This window comes from Dendrobates tinctorius, unplaced genomic scaffold, assembly GCF_039654945.1.
Source record: "Dendrobates tinctorius isolate UK_male_01 unplaced genomic scaffold, ASM3965494v1 ptg000057l, whole genome shotgun sequence".
Lineage (NCBI taxonomy): Eukaryota > Metazoa > Chordata > Amphibia > Anura > Dendrobatidae > Dendrobates > Dendrobates tinctorius.
Window position 1 is genome coordinate 417,311 of NW_027361725.1, and position 23,878 is coordinate 441,188.

General features: G+C 44.0%; 1 protein-coding gene across 4 annotated transcripts in view; it reads left to right on the top strand.

Annotated features, from left to right (window-relative positions):
* TMEM62 (transmembrane protein 62) overlaps window positions 1-23,878 on the top strand; it is a 69,034-nt gene that overhangs the window by 39,148 nt on the left and 6,008 nt on the right. For all 4 annotated transcript variants that reach the window (XM_073577636.1, XM_073577635.1, XM_073577637.1 and 1 more), the window contains 5 exons: window positions 3,543-3,702; window positions 4,044-4,157; window positions 5,809-5,893; window positions 7,754-7,858; window positions 8,886-9,004. In XM_073577636.1, coding sequence (XP_073433737.1) covers window positions 3,543-3,702; window positions 4,044-4,157; window positions 5,809-5,893; window positions 7,754-7,858; window positions 8,886-9,004 — 583 coding nt within the window. The remainder of the gene's footprint in view (window positions 1-3,542; window positions 3,703-4,043; window positions 4,158-5,808; window positions 5,894-7,753; window positions 7,859-8,885; window positions 9,005-23,878) is intronic.

Genomic DNA, 23,878 nt, shown 5'->3' on the forward strand with positions numbered 1-23,878 from the left:
TGGTCCTTGGGTTTCTGTACCCACCCTGGGATCTTTCCTTTGGTATTCTCCATGGTGCTGTCCAGAGGGACGAAATGGAAAAGGGGAATTAGACCTACCGGCAATTCTGTTTCCAGTAGTCCCTCAGGACAGCACCCTTAATTCCCTCCCTTATGTTTGTCGTTAGGCTTGCACGGGATCAATCTTCCGGCAGATAGTTCGTCCGTCAGGCCGCCATGGCTCGAGACTAAGATGAAGCTGTTAAATGGTCCCTTATATTTTGTAAGGGCGTGTGTGGACCATTTCCACCCATCCTTGGTGGTACTTTGAGAAAACACTGGAGGGTGGAGGTGGGAGGGACCTTTTTAACCTCTCTGTGATCGTGTCCTGCTATAGGTCAAGGGAGGACTACCTCCATGGTGCTGTCCTGAGGGACTACTGGAAACAGAATTACCGGTAGGTCTAATTCCCCTTTTTTTGGCAGAATTCTGGCATAAAACTTTTTTAAATTTTGCTAATTCTTTGCTCAATTTATTTTAATACTTTTGGCTATTTACATGTAAGAAAAATGGTAAGATGTTCCAAATTCATCAAATGTCAAACTCCAACGCTCCCATCATTAAGAGTGGGGTGCAGAATGCCAGTCTTAATGAATCGGGGTGGGAGTGGGGGGTGTTATGTATTTCATTGTCACCAATGAAGCAAAAAGTCTTTATTGGTAATGTATGGTTGTGTGTCTACAGCTCTGGCACAGATCTGTCTGTTATACCTTCTACCATCGGTCCTTTTATTCTAGTAATGGACTATGAATGCAGGATCTGACATACAAGGTTTGTTTGTAGTCTGGTGCTATTAAATGCACATAATTCAGTGTAGGCAAACCATACTTTTTTAAAATCTGTTTTCACTATCACTTAAAAGGGTTTTCCAGCTGCAATGTGTTTAAAAAAAAAAAAAAAAATGTGTTCCCGTTGTTGAGCAGCATGCTGCTGGATACAGTTTACTATGGCTGCTGCTCCTTCACTTTTTACTTTTCTTCCTAAAGGAGTTAGCATAGAACAGGTGACTTTCCTAATTCTCACATTGAGTCTTCGTTTATGCAGTTTATTGGCGTTCCGATCAGGGCATTTCACGCCATAAAACAAATGCATTGTAGGTAGATACATCAATAATGTTATAAAATGAAACCATTGGCCACCGATTGCTTTTGTGTTTGCTTGTGTACGTAGATATCAGTTGGTCTCGTGTATTAACTGCCTCTTTGGTGGAATTATAATATAATATCATCTGCAGCTTTTTGTCATCTCAACTACTTACTGTATTGTCATGGTACGTAGTGCTCATCAGAATGACTTACAGTAGTGTTCAAAACAATAGCAGTGTGTTCAAACACATGAGTTAATCAAAGACACCTAAACATATCCTTAATATAAGGCCATGAAACAACACCACATGGAAAACCTACAAAAACACTTAGCACAGGGCCATATTATAACAATAGACAAAAATCTTTATTAAGAATACATAAACCAATAAAAACAAAGCAGGCACCACAAGTACAGAAGAAAAGGTGGGTACACCACGGGACTACCTCAACAAACCATATATTCCCCAAAAAATGTAAATACTACAAAACTGGTATTTACACTGTTATATATATCATGTAAGGCACTCAATGTAAAAAACATTATACTATGGTTCACCCACTGCATGCAGCCAGGGACACAAAAGTAAAGCCATAATAAATAAAGACCTAAGTAGGATTTATAAATAGTGGAATTGTGTCTGTGATAGCACAGAGCAAGCGAATACAATCACAGATAATTAGTAACAAGTGCCAGTAAGTAACGGGGACGAAGCATTTCAGTGCGAAACGTGCCTCAGGTGTGGTGGGTTCCCCGGGTATGTCTCTCTGGTAACTATGCCTTAGCTGTTTTTATTTAACTATATATACCTGTTGCGTCAAGTCCGCAGTCTTCCCCATGATTGTGGAGCCTACTGAAACAGACTAAGGGACCTTTTTAAACACTTAGGAAACAACAGAAATAAACACATGAAATAGATCACTCTGTTTGTAATGACTCTATATAATATATCAGTTCCACTTTTTGTATTGAAGAACTGAAATAAATTCCCTTTTTGATGATATTCTAATTTTGTGAGAAGCAGCTGTATGTAACCATAATTAATTCATATTAAATAAAATCCCAAAACACTCATAATACACAATAATGACACCTTCCCATATACAAACTCTCCTCACCACAATTTGCAAATCTTCCTAATAAATAATCTGCAGCTTCACAAACTTTTTTTCTAATCTATCCTAACAGTACAGCAGAGTTTAAATGTCTCTGAGCGGCTCACAGATCCTTCCTGCTCGCCCCGCTGTCCGGATGTCTCCACAATAATGCAGCAAATAGCACAGTTCTGCTATTAATACCTGGAAGGAACACTAAACCTACAAATTATTAATAGGAGTTGCGCAGACTGTCTGCTTGTAGGAAGATGCAGGAAATTATACTGACAACAGTGAGAGTAAAAAAATAAAAAATGTTAAAGGGCTTGTCCATTTTTCAAAATTATTTTCATTACCGTAATTTTCGGATTATAAGACACACTTTTTTTCCCCCACATTTGAGGGGAAATTGGGGGTGCATCTTATAATGTGTATACCTTTGCTACAGGCTGGGATGAGGGGGTGTCTGACAGTGCTGCCCGATGCTGCTGCGGGTGTCTTTGTTTTCTCCGGTGCTGCCGGGGCTCTGCCAAGATCTCCGGAGATGACGACATGTCCGCACTGAAATCTCAACTCTGGAGATCTTGGTGCCGAAATCTCCATCTGTGCATGTGCCGCCCCGGCGGCCATTTTCCCAGAGTCCACCGCACAGGAAACCATGGAACTGCCGGGGCTCTGGCCTTTCACAAAATGTCATCACAGTCCCTGCAGCACCGGAGACAGCAGCATCGGTCAGCACTACCGGACACCCCTGTAGCACTGGAGACGCCCGCAGCAGGATCGGGCAGCAGCGCCAGAAACCCGCAGCGGCACGCCGCACATCGGAACACCCCCTCACCCCAGCCTGCGGCCTGCAGCATCACCCCATTCCTGCCTCCTCCAGCAGCGACCCTGGGACTCCGCTTCACCGCAGCCACCACCCCCGGTAAGCAATAAGACTCTGCTTACAGACCTTTTTGAGCAGCTTCCACTGGGGCGCCAGAAGGTGAATATTTCTCTATTTATTATTTTTAATCAGTCCTTACTTTAAAAAACTTACTGTCAGACAACCCCTTTAAGGATATCTTATACACATGGTAAACATGCTGTGTATTTATGGTACTAGCAAAGTTTGGATTGCAAAGAGTTAAGCTTGCGGAAAATCCGCAGCATTTCTGCATTAAAATCCACTGCACAAAAACACATTCGGTGCAGTTTTTGCCACTTTGGACTCGCAGCTTTCAAGTCCTTGAGGATTTACCATGAACACAGTGTGAACGCTGTTTAAATAGTTTGATAAAATTCACCTAACCATATTGTTTTTTTTTTTGTTTGTTTGTTAAAGAATTCTGGTATTTTCTCCAGACCCTATCACGTCCGTAAAAGTGTTCATAGATCGGAACGAAGTTGGGGAAGCTGTGCACTCATCTGGTCCATTATATGTATTACAATGGATGGCAGAAAAATATAAGACCGGGCTCCACGAGGTCAAAGTCAAAGTAACAGTAAGAAATAAAAAACACCAGAAAAAGCCACTGCCTTATGTGAAACTCCAACTTTGAGCAAGAGTCTCAATATAGAAGCAGCTGCTGCTTTCTCTTTCCTCCAGATGTATGTCATATGTGGGGAGTGAAGCTAGTGCTGATTGACCACAGAGATCGCCTGACATAAAAATGTCACGCAATCCCTGGAAGAGCGAGTGCCGACACTGCCGGAACGGCATCAGCACTGGAGGCGAGTCTAAACGTTGTTATTTTATAAGGGAGAGACGTAGGGATTTTCTGAGTAGTGGACAACTCCCTTAATTTGCAGTGCACTGTTCCATCTCATCTATTTTTTTTTACAGGATGCAGCAGAAAGAAGTCGGTCTAGAAGCCACTTGTTTAGCCTAGAAGATGATGCGAATGTGCACTTTAGCCTTTTTCCTACTTTAATTCTCCTTATGGATCATTATGTTGTTGTAAGTTGTGTGCACTTTATTTATCCCTACCCCCCGATATTGAGTGTACTGTGATTTAGCAATGAGTCCCCTTCTTCATATAAAGAGGATATGTCACCAGGTTTTTGTCTCCTATTCTTGACCTATAGGATCAGAGACCCTGTGTCACTTATTGGGCTGCTTGCTGTAGTGTTCATAAAATCCCTGTTTTAACGCTAGGATATTATCACTAGAGGACTAATAAACCTGCTGCCATATTGTCCTCCACATTCTTGAGAACTGTATAACTCCACCTTCACTACTAATTGGCAGCTTTCTGCCTATGCACAGTGTACACAGAAAGCTGCCAATTGGTGATGTGAGCGGGGTTATACAGAGGTCAGCATTCAGAGAACTGATAGATCTGCAGTAGAGAAAACAGAGATTGCTGGAATCAGGGTCTCTGCCCCTACATCATGCTACTCTCATATGAGGTAGCGAAAACCTGCTGACAGATTTCTTTTAATCCTTATGACTTAAAGTCTAACTGAGCAACATTGTAGGAATAGGCCGGCGGAGCTATCTCATCATTTTGATTTAAAGGGGCTTTCCTTTTCGGATAATATCTTTTATCATTAGAAGGATGTTCTGGTAATGGTGATAGGTCATCAGCACTACTATAGGAAGGGTGCACATCTGTTGACAGCCTGGTTCCTGGAAATCACCATCCATTTCTTGTAAATGGAAGAGCGCAGTGCTCCTGGTAAGGTCTCCACGTGAGGTGTGCATTCACCAGAGGGGGTGCAACGTTTCAGCCTCCAGGAGGTCTTTCCTGATCTTTTTGAGGTTAAAATTCTGCAAATGCTTTGCGGAATAAACACCTCCCGTGCGGATCACATTTTCCTGCTAGGACACTAAAATATCAGTTTTAAAGGGCTTGTCCGGACATGGAAAAAAAAGTGTGCAGTCCCTCTGTGAGACTGCTGAATAGTGGCAGAATGCCGATATTGCCGGTGTGATTTTCATACTTACGGTCTAGACGCTTCAGCTTCTCTTCAGACTCCATCATATGTGACCAGGAGAATACTGCAATATGCATCACTGTTTTTTCTGTAGATAGCAGCACGGCAGCATGGTGGCTCAGTGATTAGCACTGCAGCCTTGCAGCGCTGGAGTCCTGGGTTCGAATCCCACCAAGGACAACATCTGCAAGGAGTTTGTATGTTCTCCCCGTGTTTGCGTGGGTTTCCTCCGGGCACTCCGGTTTCCTCCCACATTCTAAATACATACTGATAGGGAATTTAGATTGTGAGCCCCATCGGGGACAGTGATGAAAATGTGTGTAAAGCGCTGCGGAATATGTTAGCGCTATATAAAAATAAAGATTATTATTATTATTATTATTATTATTATTATTATTATTATTATTAGAAGATACAGGACCCCAAGATAACCCTTTATCAATCATTATCATCGGTGTCTGTAATGCGACTGAACTGTACAATCTCGATGGAAACCACGACAAAGCACAACTCCTCTTATTCCTCGAATGTATGAATGATAATGTTGGCGTTTTAGCTTTATTATCTTGCACACTTTATCTTGGATAATTCATTTTGGCCATGTGTTTTCCCCAAACATTATTTTAAAAATGCTGAGCAATAATCTTGATTAGTTTTTATTTCTGCCTCAGTCTCAGGTGCTGTTTTTTCTGACTGTGCTGAGTCAGGTCATTCTACTGATTATCTACCGGATCAGGAGACGAACCATTCTTAGAGGTAAGTACAAAGATCATTACTGCAAATCTAATTTCTTCCATCTGTTAGAGGTCGTGTAAATGCTTTCACGCTTCCAGTATCCATGTTCTCCTGATGCAGTTATTTGTGGTATACTTTATAAAGTGGTCTTGTCAGCAGGCCAAAAGTGGCAGCTTTTGCTCTCATTTTTATCCCCGCTGTGACCCTGATTATGCAGTTCTCTTGTTTTATTTTTAAATTCGGCATGTGATTCCAAATTCCAAATATATGGGTCTTTTTAAGTAATGTTAATTTTTATGGTCATTAGCAATGGGGGTGTGCCTCACAGGATCCTCAGGGGTGTGCCTCACAGGATCCTCAGGGCCGTGTCTTTAGCCAGCTCTGCATTTCCTTATGAACCACACTCTGCAACAAGCATAAAAATTAACTCCAAATAAAAAGGCACTAGGGGGAGTGTTGTGAACTCCCTTGCTCGGATTTCTGAGCCAAAGCTCCCTCTGCTCCCTCTGGTGGTTACAGAGAGTAGTTTAGCTGGCCAGGTGGAAGGAGGTTCTCCACCTGACGATGATAATTCGGAATCTGGGATTGCTGGCTGGGAGCATGTATTGGAGCTGGCTGCTCTTGAAGATTGCTGGTGATTTTTTCCTCTGTGTTTATTTGGAGCTCTTTTGTCCCCTGCCTTATCTGCATGTTCAGCTAAGTCATTCTTTTTCTAATCCTTTGCATCTAATCTGGTTGTGTCTTTTTTTTTTTTTGCTTTGCTGCAAGGGCTCAGCGTGCTCCCTACTGGGGGCAGAGCTGGGCCCTGCTTCATATGTTGCAGCTTGTTCAGTTCCCTGTTATGTTAGTATCTTTTGCTTGCTGCCAGTTTATACCAGAGTGCTGATCTAGCGGGGGTGAGATCGTGTGATCTCAGGTTTTTTTGTATATCAGAAGTGTTGGACTTTTTCAGGGTTTTGTGCGTGATTGCAGACAGTATCTTTTTCTGTCCAGTCCTGTCTAGACAGCTTGGGTCCCACCGTTTGCTCAGTCTGTTCTCTGCCTGTGTTTGTGTCTCATCTTGTCTCACCGACAATATATATTTGGGGTTGTCTATTCCTTTGGGGTCTGCTCTGGGGCAGTTTATACTTCATCTTTCTGTCTTTAGGCTTAGTTAGTCCTCTGGCTGTGACGAAGCGTCTAGGGCATCGTAGGAACGCTCCACGGCTACTGCTAGTTGTGCGGATAGGTAAAGGGGTCTGCAATCCGCTTAGTTACCAACCTCTCTGGTCTTCTGGTAGCTTAGCCTGTTCCTGCCATCCTCCTCGGTGACCCATTCATAACAGGGGAGCAGTGAGAATAAAATAAAACCAAAAACTGACCAACAGGTCCATTTTAAAACTCAACTACTGGTACGTCTTTGCCTGTTGTTAATGATCATATCTGCTCATCAACAATATTAGTAAATTACTAACAAGATCAGTAATACCTGAGTTTCACAAGTGGAGCTGTATTTTGGCACAGCCTTTATGTCATGGTATCCAGGTGCAAATTATTTTCTTCTTTGGGAGAAAAAAAGGAATAAAATCTTATTAAAGAGCAGCAAGGTGTGCATGTACCATGTGGGTGTCTGGAGAAGACTTAGCTTTAATAACCAAGTTTTCCCCTTTTTATTTCGTTTTTATTTTTTAAACTCTTATCTGTGACATACACAAGTTCAAACAGCCTTGCTTGAATTAAATATCCTTCTATTAGCTGGTAAAAGCTGACCCTTCTCTACCGCCGTTATCTGCAGCTATGGAAATATTATCAGAAGTGTCATTTTGCATTGTCAGATGTGTTGATCCACTTAGATATAACCCTTACTGTGCTCTCTTGCATCTTTCATGTTTTTCTCTCTAGGTCCCCCTGGATATTTCACTCTGGCATCTTTCTCCATGCACGTACTCAGCAAAAACAATACTTTCTTCTATGCCATGTTACTGCTCAATCTTTACACCGCAGTTGGTAAGTGGAATCCATCATCCATAAGCAGCACTTCATTCTATATAATCTTTTTGTGCAGCTCTTCTCACTGTTTTACAAAGCAAAAAATAAACCTGTATATCGCTGTAAATTGTTTCATTGCCTAATGGAGGTAACCAAGATGTGGGGTGACCAGATACATAATGTCTACATGTTTATTAGAAATCACTATCCCCTTAGGGCCCACTCACACTGTGTTCTTCACCACGTTCAATGGCTTACGTCTGAACCCCCTGCAAAATGGGATTTGGGCATATGCTCCAATGGACTCATTGATTTCAGTTGTGCCGACAGAGTCTGTCGAGCATCATTTTCGGGTGTATACTCTCAGACATAGTAGACTGCATCTTAATGTCCGCCTCCATTAAGTGTATACGCCTGAAAGTAATGCACGACGGAGCACACAGTTACTGTTGACACCATAATAACTCATGGCTCCGTTGGCACAAATGGCCAAATCGGATATAAGCCCTGATGGACCTACTAAACGTTGTGAAGAACGCAGTGTGAAAGCACCCTTAGATGAACCTAAAATAACAAAGCTAGCTGGTACCAACCTTCATCTTCTCCAGCTTTGGCGCTACGATGCTGCTCCGGTCTGATTTCGCTGATGTGCCGAAATCACAAAAACTGCTCAGCAGCCAATCAGGGACTAAACGGGTTTGTGCCTTTTTACTTTAGCAGAGCTGCTGCACTTACTGATTGTCTGCAGCGCTGTCAACATGATGTCAGCACTGCAGACAATATCAGACTCCTGGAGTAGCTATGGAAACAGCACAGGACCTGGAAAGGTCAAGTTAAGCACAGGGGTTTTATTTGTTTGTTTTTTAACAAACTGCCCCGAGATGCGTTTTTGTTTTTTTTTCCCAGAGGCGGAAAAACCCCCTTGATATAGTGACCTACGTTTCAAACATGACCATTCATCTCGAATAATGTGTCTTATATGAGATGCCGTGTTAAAGCAAAAGCGTACGATGTTTGGCAATAAAGCTATATGATCAACTTCCAGGTCCCTGGTTTATTGGAGAAATAATCGATGGCCACGTGGGAGCATGCTTCGCATTTGGAGTGGTCGTTGGGGGGCATTTCTTACAGGGCAGCCTGACCTATGTGGTTGGAATTACACAGGTTGGTGAATAAGTGACATGTCATTGACACAATTGTTTATTTATACTGAAAAGACTAGAGTATATAATTTTTTATCATGATATGTTCTGTAGTAGAAGAACTTCTATTATACCAAGAAGCTACTTCATGGGAATCAGGCCTGTATTATTCTTGAGGCTGACTAGCCTGAAGCCTAGGGGCTCCCCATAGGGACTGAAATGAAATAGGCTGCTCAAAAAAATGATATTGTCTGCATTTTCATTTACAAACTGGAATATTTACACTATAAACTGAAATTTGTTTTCGCTTTTCTGCTAATCACTGAACTAACATTTACTTGTTTAACTTTTATTTCTGATAACTGCTGTACACCTGTGTGGTATGGAATCACCTAACATCTGACACCTGCGGACAGATATTCCAGCCCAAGATGACTGCACTACATTCCACACTTCTTTTTCATTCTTAGGTTTTGTATCAAAAACAGCATTTTTTATGTTACTCCACAAATTCTCAGTGGGATTAAGGTCTGGGGATTGGAACACTTCATAACATCAATCTAGTAGGTCTGGAACTTGGATGTTGTCCTCTTGCTGGTGTGTTTGGAGTTGTGATGTCTGAATTCCTGGTTGAATGTGGACACCTCTGCCAGCAATGCCTGCATTTATGGGTAAGTAGGGACCTGCTATTGTACATGGGGGTAGCTCCTCTTGGTATGCACCTATTCACATTAGTTTAGATGTGCCAGTCAGATTTTTTGTCTCTTGTATGTTAGCTTACTGACCGAGCACTCCGCCCTCCACCAGGTGGTGATTTTAATTATAGCAGGTCCCTACTTACCCATAAATGCAGGCATTGCTGACAGAAGTGTCCACATTCACCCAGGAATTCAGACATCAGCCTTAGGGCAGAGTCACACTGAAGAATTTTTCGTCCAAGAATCGGATTGTAAAACTCGCACTGGCTGTCTGCTCTCCTCACCTGAGCTTGACAGCTGCATAGTAATCCATCATGCTGTCATGCTCAGGTCAGGAGAGGTGACGGCCAGTCCGTTCAGTGCAATGCGATTATCGTACGAGAAATACACCAGTGTGACTCTGCCCTTAGAGAGGTATTCACACAGTGTAGGTACCCATCGGATTTGAGGCCGCCTTGATGTTGGCTGGTGGGCAGATAATATTTGGCCAAGTTTTATGCTAAGAGTCTCATATATTTTTTCTATAATTCTAAAGCTGTATTGCAATTCTAATTACACATATTCCACATTGACATGCCTTAGCATGATAGAGTGCAACAATTCTTTGTATACTGAAATAAAACCTAGCCTGGCCCAACAAAAGCAAATGGAAAAGCGCAGGTACTGTGTCCCCTAATGAAGGCTTTGAGAAAGAAATTTTACGGTAAGAACCCAAAATCTTTTCTCTTTTGCTTTGTTGGGAGACACAGGAAACCATGTCCAAAGCAGTCCCCGAGTGTGAAAAGACAAAGAAGGACTAGTCAAAGGCATGAGCAGAGGCAAAAGTCTCAGGTCAGAGACCGGCCACTGTAACATGCAAAATGTTTCTACCCAGTTCCGAAAATGCCAAGGAGACTGAAGAAAGTGAGTATTCTGTAGAATCTGGAAAGTAAAACCAGATGACTGAGAAACAGCTTAGAAGATCTGCTAATAGAAGCCTGATAATGAATGGTGCAAGAGACCTTGGCCCAGATGAAGAAAGCAGGAAAAGAAAGTGATGGAGGTCTGATCCATGTAAATATGCATTCAGATCTAGACTCGAAGACAATTAAGATGACTCTCCAGATGCAAACGGGGAATGAGAGCTTCTGAAGAAACTGTTCTCGACAGAAGGAGCGGTGAAAACCTACTCTGACCAGTAACAATATATCCAAGAGATCGATGGGAGGAGGAGAATGGAGCGAGGATGACTAAAAAGGGAACTGAAGAACACTGTTGAATGTTCAACACCATATGCGGGCCGCAAGAGATTTAATTATCATGCGGACCCCACAGGAAAAAATCCCAGCAAATGAAACAGAGAACAGTCTCCCTGAAAGGAAGGTACAAACCTGCTCTTATGGAGCTGAGGAACAAACAACTTAAGATTCGACAATGAACTGGAATAGTCAAATCGGAATAGCGAAGATGATGGATTTGGAAAACAGATGTAGAAGTTTCCAAGAGGTAAACTATGAAGATGTAGACTACCTCTGTGCCAGAGGAAGGGGGGAGGATTTGAATGTAGGCTACTGCGAAAGTGTTGACGAACAATCCCTGAGTCACAGAATCTGAAAGTGGACTGAAAAACCTCATGCAGCACTCTGGATCTCTTCAATGTTGGGTATGCTCTGCTGCAAGCTACTATGGACAAGAAGCATTTGATGAAACAAAACAGAGAACAGTCTGATAAGACAACCCTTCTGTTGAAGGCCCTTCACGGGTTACGAAGTCGGCAGGACGTAGTTTACTGTGGACGAATCAGCAGGCATTGATCAGTTCATTACCAAATGACTCCGCCAAGGCTGACCAGGATAGCTTTACACATTGGAAGGAAAGAAAGTCTTGGGTTCTGCCATGGAAGGAAAAGAGGCTTCCTACCCCTCCTGGTTCCAGATGAAGACTGAGAGGCTTAATTAGCCTACGGGCGAGCCAGAGCTGAGTAATACTTGATTAAAGTTCCTACCTGAGAAGAAAGGAGGAACCAGTCATCACAATGGTCTGAAGGCTCTTTTGTGAAGAATGAGGTTAGACAACACGCCAAAAAGCCAAGATTAAGAGTATACTCAGACGAGAGAACACACGAAAGGACAGTCAGAATGATTGAGTTCTGAAAAGAAGAGTAGAGAACCCTTCTGGAAAGAACAGCTGCACATGCAGATTGATACAGCATGTTCCTAAAACTAGAGACTGGGTCGAAATAAGGAGCGATTATGACCTGCTCAGGCTAGACTTTTAACAGAAGTGTGCTCCGAGAAAAGTGCAAGGAATTCCACTGCATGTAGAAGAAAAGGAGAAGCCCTGGAGCAAATGTGTGATTCTTGTAAGGACATTAAGAGGAGGCTAAGCCGATGGTAACTTCTAAGGCTGGCAGAGATTCTAGGAGTTTCTGCAGTCCAAATAAGATGCACTAAAGTAAATTCAAATGCACTAGGCGGAGGCAGGTTATAGATTCTATGGAATTGGCCATCTTGGAGGGCGTTGAGAGGCACATCCGTTCCTAATCTGTAGATCCAATATGGAAAGATATGTCCTACTGTATATTTAGATGAGAAAACTCCAAGTGGCTGGAGTAAGCCACGTAACACCTGGGAAAGAGACCTACCAATTCCCTGGAAACTTGACCAGGGAGAAGTCTGAACTTAGAACCCAAGTGCTGAACAAAACAGTTTGAAAACAGAGAGCCTGAAAGTGCCCAAGTGGCGAAAATAACAACATTGATGAAGATTAGTCGATATGAGGACGAACAGTCTGGACTATGGAAAACAAGCACTAATTTCCTGCTGCTGTTTGAGTAACCTTTGTCCAACCCGGTCAATCTTAGAAAGGAAGGGGGCAAGGATACTTGCTTGTGGGACCGATTGCCTTGGCACGACCGGTGAGGATCAGGAAATGTTGGCTGCTGTAAGAACAACATAAGCAATTACCAATATGTTCAGTGAGGCCCAACCTTTCGAGAGAGGGGGGAACCCAGGAGGACAATTAAAAGGGTGGAGGCCAGCTCACTGACACAACCAGCTGGGCGGACTTAGCCAGGGATTCCGCAAGTTGGAACGGGCTGTCCGAGCAAGGCAGTGCTGTACCTGGGAATCAAAATGTAATAACCTGGAGAGAAAATCAAATTATGACTCTAAATACTGAGAACGATACGATTCTTGCCGGAGGATAAAACTTGTTTTCATGATGTTCAAAAAATCGTATCTAGGACTGAAGCGGCTCTCATACTAGGGTTGTTGCTTACGATCTTTTCTTGTCTGAAGAGGGAACTCGTTCGTGTAACGTTCGGGAATCTAATTACGAAGAATAGGCAAGTACTGACAAACTGGCAAGGCGCTTAGGTGGTAAGAATACTCAAGGTCTCTTAGATTGCCTTGCAATCAGACGTGAGCATCATGGTAGATGTAGCATCTGACTCTCTAGAAAATGGACAGAACACTAGAAATGCTGCTATTGGTCATGTGGATCATACATAGTGGGACTAATTCAATGGATAGTGAGTGTGACGAGCGTCAGCTTACGCTGAGTCGTGGACAGAAATAAATGTAGGCAGTTAGTGCTATAGACCATAAGGTACCTTGTAGGTGGTGCGTCTGAGTCACTGGATAGTGGACAGAGCACTAGTACTGCTGTTGCAAACGGTTCTCAATACCTTGCGTTTTGACTCGCCATGGATACAACCTGAGAGAAAAGGGCATAGTAAAAAGTACTTCTGTGCTGCGGTCAAGGCCTGGATATCTGACCGCATTAAATAGAATAGCAGTCTCTGACGTTTGGATATGTTGTGCACCACACCACACACCATCTCATGTGTTAGGGTGTGTGCACAAAAAGACCTGCGGATTAGCCTGCGGTTTTCCCCTGCGGTTTAACACCTGAACAATGGAGTAGGTGTAAAACCGCTGCGGATTCCGCACAAGGAAGTGACATGCTGCGGTTTTTAAACCACAGCAAATCCACAGCATGTGCACTGCGGTTTTTGTTTTCTATTGATTATAATGGTACTGTACACCGCAACAGAAACTGCTGCTGATCCGCAGGACCAAAACTGCTGCGGATCCGCAGCAGAATCCGCAGCGTGTGCACACACCCTAAGGGTCCTGCTGGATAGACATAGGAGGACATGAGGTATCGGTCCACGCTGTACTCTCTACATGGGATAACAGAATGACTGTTCACATTGTTTCCCTCCAAAAAAGGCTTGAGAAAGAAACCTTCTGAAAACCAAGGTACATATGGGTTTATTGAAAGACCCATGTCCGCCTCCTACTGACACTAAGCTAAACTGATCGGTTTGGCTCCGGATGGTGGGTGTGTAATACTGAGGAGAAGCTAACTTTTTTTATTGCCTAGTGGCAGCAGCATACGCCCATGGTTTCTCTTGTCCTCCAATGAAGCGATAGAGAAAGTTTGTCTTTACATAGGCGTCTTCTGATGGTTGCACGACTTAGACTATGTGCACACGGTGCGGATTCTGCTGTGGAATTTTCCAAGCAGATTTTGCTACATCTGCAGGTAAAATGACCTGCGTTTTACCTGCAGATTTAGCGCAGATTTAGTGCAGTTTTTGTGCAGATTTCCCCTGCAGTTTCCACCTGCAGATTTCTATAATAGAGCAGGTGGAAAACTGCAGCAAAACCGCACAAAAGAAGCGACATGCTGCTTCTTTTATTCTGCACCAAATCTGCGCAGAAAAATCTGCAGTATGTGCACAGCCATTTTTGTTTTACATAGCCTTAAGGCCCTGTGCACACGGTGCAGATTCTGTGCAGTTCTGCAGCAGATTTGGCCCTGCAGAACTGCAGCAGAAAAGTAGCAGAACTGCACGTGATGTACAGTACCATTTAAGGCTATGTAAAACAAAAAAGGCTGTGCACATGCTGCAGATTTTTCTGCGCAGATTTGGTGCAGAATAAAAGAAGCAGCATGTCGCTTCTTTTGTGCGGTTTTGCTGCAGTTTTCCACCTGCTCCATTATAGAAATCTGCAGGTGGAAACTGCAGGGGAAATCTGCACTAAATCTGCACTAAATCTGCACGTAAAACGCAGGTCATTTTACCTGCAGATTTAGCAAAATCTGCGCGGAAAATTCCACAGCAGAATCCGCACCGTGTGCACATAGCCTAAATGGTACTGTACATCACGTTCAGTTCTGCTGCTTTTCTGCTGCAGTTCTGCAGGGCCAAATCTGCTGCAGAACTGCACAGAATCTGCACCGTGTGCACAGGGCCTTACAGGTAACCAATCATTTTTGACTTCTGTGGAGCTGATCATTGGATGCTTCTTTGCCATTCTTGTGATTCTATGATCTATACCGTTGGTGGCATTTGTTTTCCTGCCACGTGTTTTGGGTTGTGTTTGCCATTTTAAAGAACTGGAAATCTTTTAAGCTGAGCAGCCGATGATTTTCAGCAGTTCTTTATATGGTTTCCCCTTTCCAACCAACTTTTTAATGAAAGTTCTCTCTCCTTCGTAACAACATGGTCTGGAATGACCCATTTAACTCAATGAGTGAGGACTAAAATCAGCAAGTTCAATATTTGCTGCCCTCCTTCTTTAAATAAGAGCCATAATTGTTTCTTCATAGAATGAATGACCACTCTAATTGAGCTCTTCACTGCTATTAATTAGAACACCCCCCTTTCATTAAATGGGTCAATTATACCCAAATAGCAGCATGCATGTTATGACTGTTTATTCTGTTGGTTGCCCATTACTTGCCTATACCTAGTCATCAATTTTTCCCATGTTGTCTGATGTCCCAAGTTCCCTGATTATAGGTAGTTAAGGCCCCCTTATTAGTGATGGGAACTTGTGAAGAGATTTATGCTGCCCAAATAATGAGGAAGCAATAAATATATCAGGATCCTTCCTTGTTACCTACCAACTGTTTTATTTCTCAAATTCTTCGATATATTGCAAAAAGCATAATGTGAAAAGCACAAAGAATAGTGAGTGCTCCGACAGTTTCTCTGACTTCTTTTGCCCAACTTGCCTCAAATAATGGCTCTACGTAAATTGCGAGAGACCAGTAATTTAAGCTGCCCCTGGAAAAATCGGAAGGGGTACCGCTCACAGGCCACATCTTAAAACATGGCTGTGCTTCATGCTTACCATAGTCAAGGGAGGATGAATCTGCTGACAAATTCCCTTTAAATAAGAGGTGGGGGTTCACAGGAGAAATCAGATACATAAAGTCAGGGCCGAAAGTGTTGGCACCCTTGAAATTGTTCCAGAAAATTATTGCAATTACACATGTTTTATTATACACATTGTGGTAGATCGGCTCACTCAGCTGCATATAGAGGTAGGCACAGGAGCGCTGTCTCTTTAAATCTTCCATGGGTTTATTGAGAGTACTGCATAAACCAGTGCAATGTTAGCAAAACAAACAGGGCCTTCCCAGCCTAACAGGAAAACAGAAAACATAACCTATGGCACAGTCCGTGTTGCAATCCAGTACAAACCACACAGAAGGTTCAGCTTTGCTTAACATGAAAACACAGCTACAGAACTTGCACCCCCAGGCCCACCCACCACTGAATTCTCTAGACCAGTGGTCCCCAACCTTTTTTGCACCGGGGACCGGTTTCAAGCAAGACCATTCTTCCATGGCCCGGCAGGGCGGGGATGGAGGTGTGGCAGGGGCGGGGCTTTGGTCATAAGGGGGCGGGGCTATGGACACGGTTGTAGTGTAGCAGTGCATACTTATAATTAAATAACATTTATAATGTGACTCAACTCACCATAGGTTTTGAATAAGTGCTCCATCACCCCCTTCTCCCCATCATTGCCTTCACCCCATCACTCCCTTCTCCCCATCATTGCCTTCTCCCCATCACTGCTGTCTCCCCATCATTGCCTTCACCCCATCATTCCCCTCTCCCCATCATTGCCTTCACCCCATCACTGCCATCTCTCCATCATTGCCTTCACCCCATCACTGCCATCTCTCCATCATTGCCTTCACCCCATCACTGCTGTCTCCCCATCATTGCCTTCACCCCATCACTGCTGTCTCTCCATCATTGCCTTCACCCCATCACTGCCATCTCCCCATCATTGCATTCACCCCATCACTGCCGTCTCCCCATCATTGCCTTCACCCCATCACTGCCGTCTCTCCATCATTGCCTTCACCCCATCACTCCCTTCTCCCCATCATTGCTTTCACCCCATCACTCCCTTCTCCCCATCATTGCCTTCACCCCATCACTCCCTTCTCCCCATCATTGCCTTCACCCCATCACTGCCGTCTCTCCATCATTGCCTTCACCCCATCATTGCTTTCACCCCATCACTCCCTTCTCCCCATCATTGCCTTCACCCCATCACTGCCGTCTCTCCATCATTGCCTTCACCCCATCACTCCCTTCTCCCCATCATTGCCTTCACCCCATCATTCCCTTCTCCCCATCACTGCCTTCACCCCATCACTCCCCTCTCCCCATCATTGCCTTCACCCCATCACTCCCTTCTCCCCATCATTGCCTTCACCCCATCACTCCCTTCTCCCCATCATTGCCTTCACCCCATCACTCCCTTCTCCCCATCACTGCCTTCACCCCATCACTCCCCTCTCCCCATCATTGCCTTCACCCCATCACTCCCCTCATGGCCTTCTCCTCATGTCCCCATCTCCTCCAGGGCCAGGCTACACAAACACAGACCAACACACACACAGACATACATGTACACACATTATACACACACACACAGACAGACATACATATACACACACACACCACCTCTCTCCTCTCACCTGCCCGCCGCCCGCGCTTCCTCGCACTGACACAGCAGCGGCCGCGCTCCTCTCTGTGTCAGTCAGAGACAGGAAGCGCGGGCGGCGGGCAGGAAGCTGGACGGGTCCTTGCAGCTCCGCTCCTGCTATTCCCTCTTGCAGGCAGCGGAGCTGCTTGATCGCTCCCTGCCCGCCGCTAAGAGCTGCTGCGCGCCGCCCCAGCCCCCGCTATGCCACTGACCGCCCCTGGCTCACCTTGTGTCCGCGGACCGGCAAGGGCACTGCAGCGGCCCGGTGCTGGGCTGCGGACCGGCGGTTGGGGACCCCTGCTCTAGACGGATGGTTATTTATCCTGTGGACTCCTCCCAATCTGCAGCTGCTCAATCAACCTTGCACTAAACATGGCCGATTAACCCCTCTCAGCACTTACTGTGCTGCGTCATTTTCCTAGGTTTATATTGCTGGAGCTAACAACCTCAGTGCTACATATCTCCCCTCTAGTATGTTGCTAGTGCCTTTGTCACAACATGTTTATTTCCTTTGTGTGTATTGGTACAACACAAAAATAAACAGAAAACAAAAAGCAAATTGGACATAATTTCACACGACTGCAATCAATCTCTTCCTATAACAATCAAGCTCCTTGCACCTCTCAGCTGTAATTTTGGACCACTCTGCTTTTGCAAACTGCTCCAGGTCTCTCATATTTGAAGGCACCTTTACCCAACAGCAATTTTAAGATCTCTCCACAGGTGTTCAATGGGATTTAGATTCTGACTCATTACTGGCTACTTCAGAACTCTCCAGCGCCTTGTTTCCATCCATTTCTGGGTGCTTTATGAAGTATATTTGGGGTTAATGACCTAGTGCGCTAACCCAGCTTTCTGACACTGGGCACTACATTGCCACCTAAAATTTGTTGGTAATATTCAGATTACATGATGCCTTGCACCCAGTGCCAGAGTCCACAAAACAATTCCAAAATATCTTTGAACCTCCACCATATTTGACTGTAGGTACTGTATTCTTTTCTTTGTAGGCCTCATTCCATTTTTGGTAAACAGTAGAGTGATGTGCTTTACCAAAAAGCTCTGTCAAGTATAGCGTGGCACTACCACAAGGTGCACAAGTAGGTTACCCAGACCCAAGCAAATAATAAAGTAACTTGGCACTCAACTGAATGATCCTTTATAAATGAGGTTTTTATTTGTGTGCAGTCCTACAAAAGACGTTTTGGCCTACACTGGCCTTCGTCAGTCCGACTGCTACCAAGGTGGAATGAACCAACGTATGTCCACGAGCAAAGTATTTTTAGTGAATACCTGCTTCAAAATATGGTGCAGGTGTATGGTGAGCTTCCAGCTATCCTTTCAGTGTGCTGTGATGGTAAATCAATTGGAAACAATATGTTCCATGGGGCAAAAAAAGGGGGGGTTTTCACTGAATTGTTGAAGCAGTTTGCCTGTGGGAGATGTCTGTATTGAGACGGTAGCCAAAGGCCCATATGGGGCATGTATAAGCAGATTGCAGGTGTGCAGGGCTGAACGCGGTATACCGCGTTCAGCCCTGCACACCTGCAATCTGTTTATACATATCCAGCGGCGGATACCGCGTTCATCCCTGCACACCTGCAATCTGCTTATATATGCCCCATATGGGCCTTTGGCTACCGGTCTCAATACAGACATCTCCCACAGGCAAACTGCTTCAACAATTCAGTGAAAACCCCCCCTTTTCTGCCCCATGGAACATATTGTTTCCAATTGATTTACCAGCACAGCACACTGAAAGGATAGCTGGAAGCTCACCATACACCTGCACCATATTTTGAAGCAGGTATTCATTAAAAATACTTTGCTCGTGGACATACATTGGTTCATTCCACCGTAATAGTAGTCGGACTGACGAAGGCCAATGTAGGCTGAAACGTCTTTTTTAGGACTGCACACAAATAAAAACTTCATTTATAAAGGATCATTCAGTTGAGTGGCAAGTTACTTTATTACCAAAAAGCTCTATCTTGGTCTCGTCTGTTCACAAGACGCTTTCCCAGAAGTAGTTCGGCTTACTCGCTTATATTTTGGCAAACTGCAGTCTAGCTTTTTTATGTCTGTGTCAACAGTGTTGTACTCCTTGGGTCTCCTTTCATAGTGTTTCATTCAAAAGTAAACAGTTCACGCTGACACTGATGCACCTTGAGCCTGCAGGACAGCTTCAATTTCTTTGGAATTTGATTGGGGCAGCTATTCCACCATCCGGACTAGCCTGTGTTACATCCTTTCATCAATTTTTCTCTGTTGTCCATGTCCAGCAAGATTAGCTACAGTGCCACGAGTTGTAATCTTTGTTAATTATCTTGCGCACCCTGGACAGAGGAATTTCAAGAGCTCTGGAGATGGACTTTTTCTCTGGTTTCAGATGTGATATTCATATTGCCCACACCTGTTACTTGCTACAGGTGAGTTTGAACGAGCATCACATACTTGAAACAAAGTTGTTTACCCACAATTTTGGAAAGGTGCCAACAATTTTGTCCTGACCATTTTTGGAGTTTTGTTTGAAATTATGCTCAATTTGTTTTGTTTTTCTCAGTTTTTGTTTTTTTTTGGTGTTACAATCCACACAAAAGAATTAAACGTGTATAACAAAATATGTGTAATTGCAATAATTTTCTGGAACAATTTCAAGGGTGACAATACTTTTCACCATGACTGTATTAGCTGTTCTTGGAGATGATTGTCTAACACTGCCATCATTTACAGCAAATTATAAATTACCGTATATACTAGAATATAAGCCGAGATTTTCCGCCCATTTTTTTAGTCTAAAAGTGCCCCTCTCGGCTTATACTCGAGTCATTGTCCCAGGGGGTCGGCAGAGGAGGGGGAGCACGGCTGTCAGATCATACTTACCCCCTTCTGGCATGGTCTCTACAGTCCCTGCTTCTCAGATGGTTTCTGGCTCCGCAGCTCTTCCTGTGTTCAGCGGTCACATGGTACCACTCATTAAAGTAATGAGTATGCGTGACCACTGAACACTGGAAGGTAGAGTTGAGCGACTTTGGTCGGATCGGGTTTCGTGAAACCCGAATGAAACAAAATAAGTTTCAGATGAAACTCGTCCGACTAGAGCAAAACAAAGTCGGAGTTTCGTCCGAAACCCGACCCCAATGCAAGTCAATGGGAAATAAAAGTCGGACGAAACTCCGACTTTTTTTGCTCTAGTCGGACGAGTTTCATCTGAAACTTATTTTGTTTCATTCGGGTTTCACGAAACCCGATCCGACCAAAGTCGCTCAACTCTACTGGAAGGAGCTGCCGGAGACCATCGGAGAAGCAGGGACTGCAGAGACCGCACCAGGAGGGGGTGATTATGTCCGGGAGAACGAGGGGAGTCAGGCGATATTCACCTGTCCCCGTTCCACCGCCACGCACCGCTCTGTCTTCCGCATCCTCTGGCTGTGACTTTCAGGTCAGAGGGCGTGATGATGTGGTTAGTGCGCTCCCTCTGCCTGAACAGTCACTGCAGAGACCTGGAAGACAGAGCGGCGGAACAGGAACAGGTGAATACCGTCGGGGTCCTGAGCCAGCAACGACTCCGGCACCTGGCCCCCATAGCGCGCCGGTGTCTCCGCCTGCTCAGGACACCGGCACCTGGCTCCCAGCGATGAGAGATGATTATGTCATTTTTTTTTATTTTTTTTTTTTTTTAAATGGCAGCAGCAGCATATGGGGCATATATATCTATGGAGCATCTTATGGGGCCATCAACCTTTATGGAGCATTATATGGGGCATATATATCTATGGAGAATTTTATGGGGCCAACAACATTTATGGAGCAGCATATGGGGCATATATATCTTTGGAGCACTTTATGGGGCCAACAACATTTATGGAGCAGCATATGGGGCATATATCTCTATGGAGCATCTTATGGGTCCATCAACCTTTATGGAGCAGCATATGGGGCATATTATTCTATGGAGCATCTAATGGGGCCATTATTAACCTTTTTGCAGCATTATATGGGGCATATTTTTTGTATGGAGCATCTTATGGGCCCATCATGAACTTTATGGAGCATTATATGGGGTGTATTTTGTATGGAGCATCTTATGGGGCCCATCATGAACTGTATAGAGCATTATATGGGGCTCCTGATTCAATTTGGATATTCAAAAACATTTAACCTACTGATGTCTCAATTAATTTTACTTTTATTGGTATCTATTTTTATTTTTGAAATTTACCAGTAGCTGCTGCATTTCCCACCTTAGGCTATGTGCACATGTAGTTTTAGGTGCTGCGGATTTTTCCTTGCGGATTTGGGAAAATCCGCAGGTAAATCCACAGGTCAAAAGATCTGCGGATTAGCCTGCGGTTTCACACCTCTACAATGGAGAAGGTGTGAAACCGCTGTGGATTCTGCACAAAGAATTGACATGCTGCAGATTTGAACCCGCAGCAAATCCGCATGGAAAAATCCACAGCATGTGCACAGCGTTTTTCAGTTTACCATTAAAAACAATGGTACTGTACAGCGCAGCTAAATCTGCTGCGGATCCGCAGAGCCTGAAATGCTGCAGAATCCGCAGCAGAATCCGCAACGTGTGCACATGTCTTAGGCTTATACTCGAGTCAAAAAGTTTTTCCCAGTTTTTTTGTGGCTAAATTAGGAGGGGTCGGCTTATACCCTCACAGGGGCTGGCTAGGGAAATTCGACAAAATCTGGGACAGATGGAATTCCTTTCATCTCACTATATCGGGGATTGGAGGCTAGGTACCACCGTGACTGTTATAGTTGAAATACATTGAGATATATTTATGGCATCACATAATTTTTTATATTGTGCAGTGTACTAGGCAGCGTGTTAGGTATAGTTGTAGTTTAATTAGATTGATAAGTGCCTTTGTGTTATGTACCTTCAATGATAATATGCAAATTGCTACTTTCCCATAATTATTTTGACAAAATGCACTTGTATTATTTTGGTATGTGTACAGTACAGACCAAAAGTTTGGACACAACTTCTCATTCAAAGAGTTTTCTTTATTTTCATGACTATGAAAATTGTAGATTCACTCTGAAGGCATCAAAACTATGAATTAACACATGTGGAATTATATAATGAACAAAAAAGTGTGAAACAACTGAAAAAACTGTGTGTCTTATATTCTAGGTTCTTCAAAGTAGCCACCTTTTGCTTTGATTACTGCTTTGCACACTCTTGGCAGTCTCTACATGAGCTTCAAGAGGTAGTCACTGGAAATGGTTTTCACTTCACAGGTGTGTCCTCTCGGGTTTAATAAGTGGGATTTCTTGCCTTATAAATGGGGTTGGGACCATCAGTTGTGTTGTGCAGAAGTCTGGTGGATACACAGTTGATAGTACTACTGAATAGACTGTTAGCTGCTTTTTTTTCTTGCCATAATACAAATTCTAAGTAAAGAAAAATAAGTTGCCATCATTATTTTAAGAAATGAAGGTCAGTCAGTCCGAAAAATTGGGAAAACTTTGAAAGTATCCCCAAGTGCAGTGGCAAAAACCATCAAGCGCTACAAAGAAACTGGCTCACATGAGGACCGGCCCAGGAAAGGAAGACCAAGAGTCACCTCTGCTGCGGAGGATAAGTTAATCCGAGTCACCAGACTCAGAAATCGCAGGTTAACAGCAGCTCAAATTAGAGACCAGGTCAATGCCACACAGAGTTGTAGCAGCAGACACATCTCTACAACAACTGTTAAGAGGAGACTTTGTGCAGCAGGCCTTCATGGTAAAATAGCTGCTAGGAAACCACTGCTACGGACAGGCAACAAGCAGAAGAGACTTGTTTGGGCTAAAGAACACAAGGAATGGACATTAGACCAGTGGAAATCTGTGCTTTGGTCTGATAAGTCCAAATTTGAGATCTTTGGTTCCAACCACCGTGTCTTTGTGCGACGCAGAAAAGGTGAACGGATGGACTCTACTTGCCTGGTTCCCACCGTGAAGCATGGAGGAGGAGGTGTGATGGTGTGGGGGTGCTTTGCTGGTGACACTGTTGGGGATTTATTCAAAATTGAAGGCATACTGAACCAGCATGGCTACCACAACATCTTGTAGCGGCATGCTATTCCATCCGGTTTGCGTTTAGTTGGACCATCATTTATTTTTCAACAGTACAATGACCCCAAACACACCTCCAGGCTGTGTAAGGGCTATTTGACCAAGAAGAAGAGTGATGGGGTGCTACGCCAGATGACCTGGCCTCCACAGTCACCAGACCTGAACCCAGTCGAGATGGTTTGGGGTGAGTTGGACCGCAGAGTGAAGGCAAAAGGGCCAACAAGTGCTAAGCATCTCTGGGAACTCCTTCAAGACTGTTGGAAGACCATTTCCGGTGACTACCTCTTGAAGCTCATCAACAGAATGCCAAGAGTGTGCAAAGCAGTAGTCAAAGCA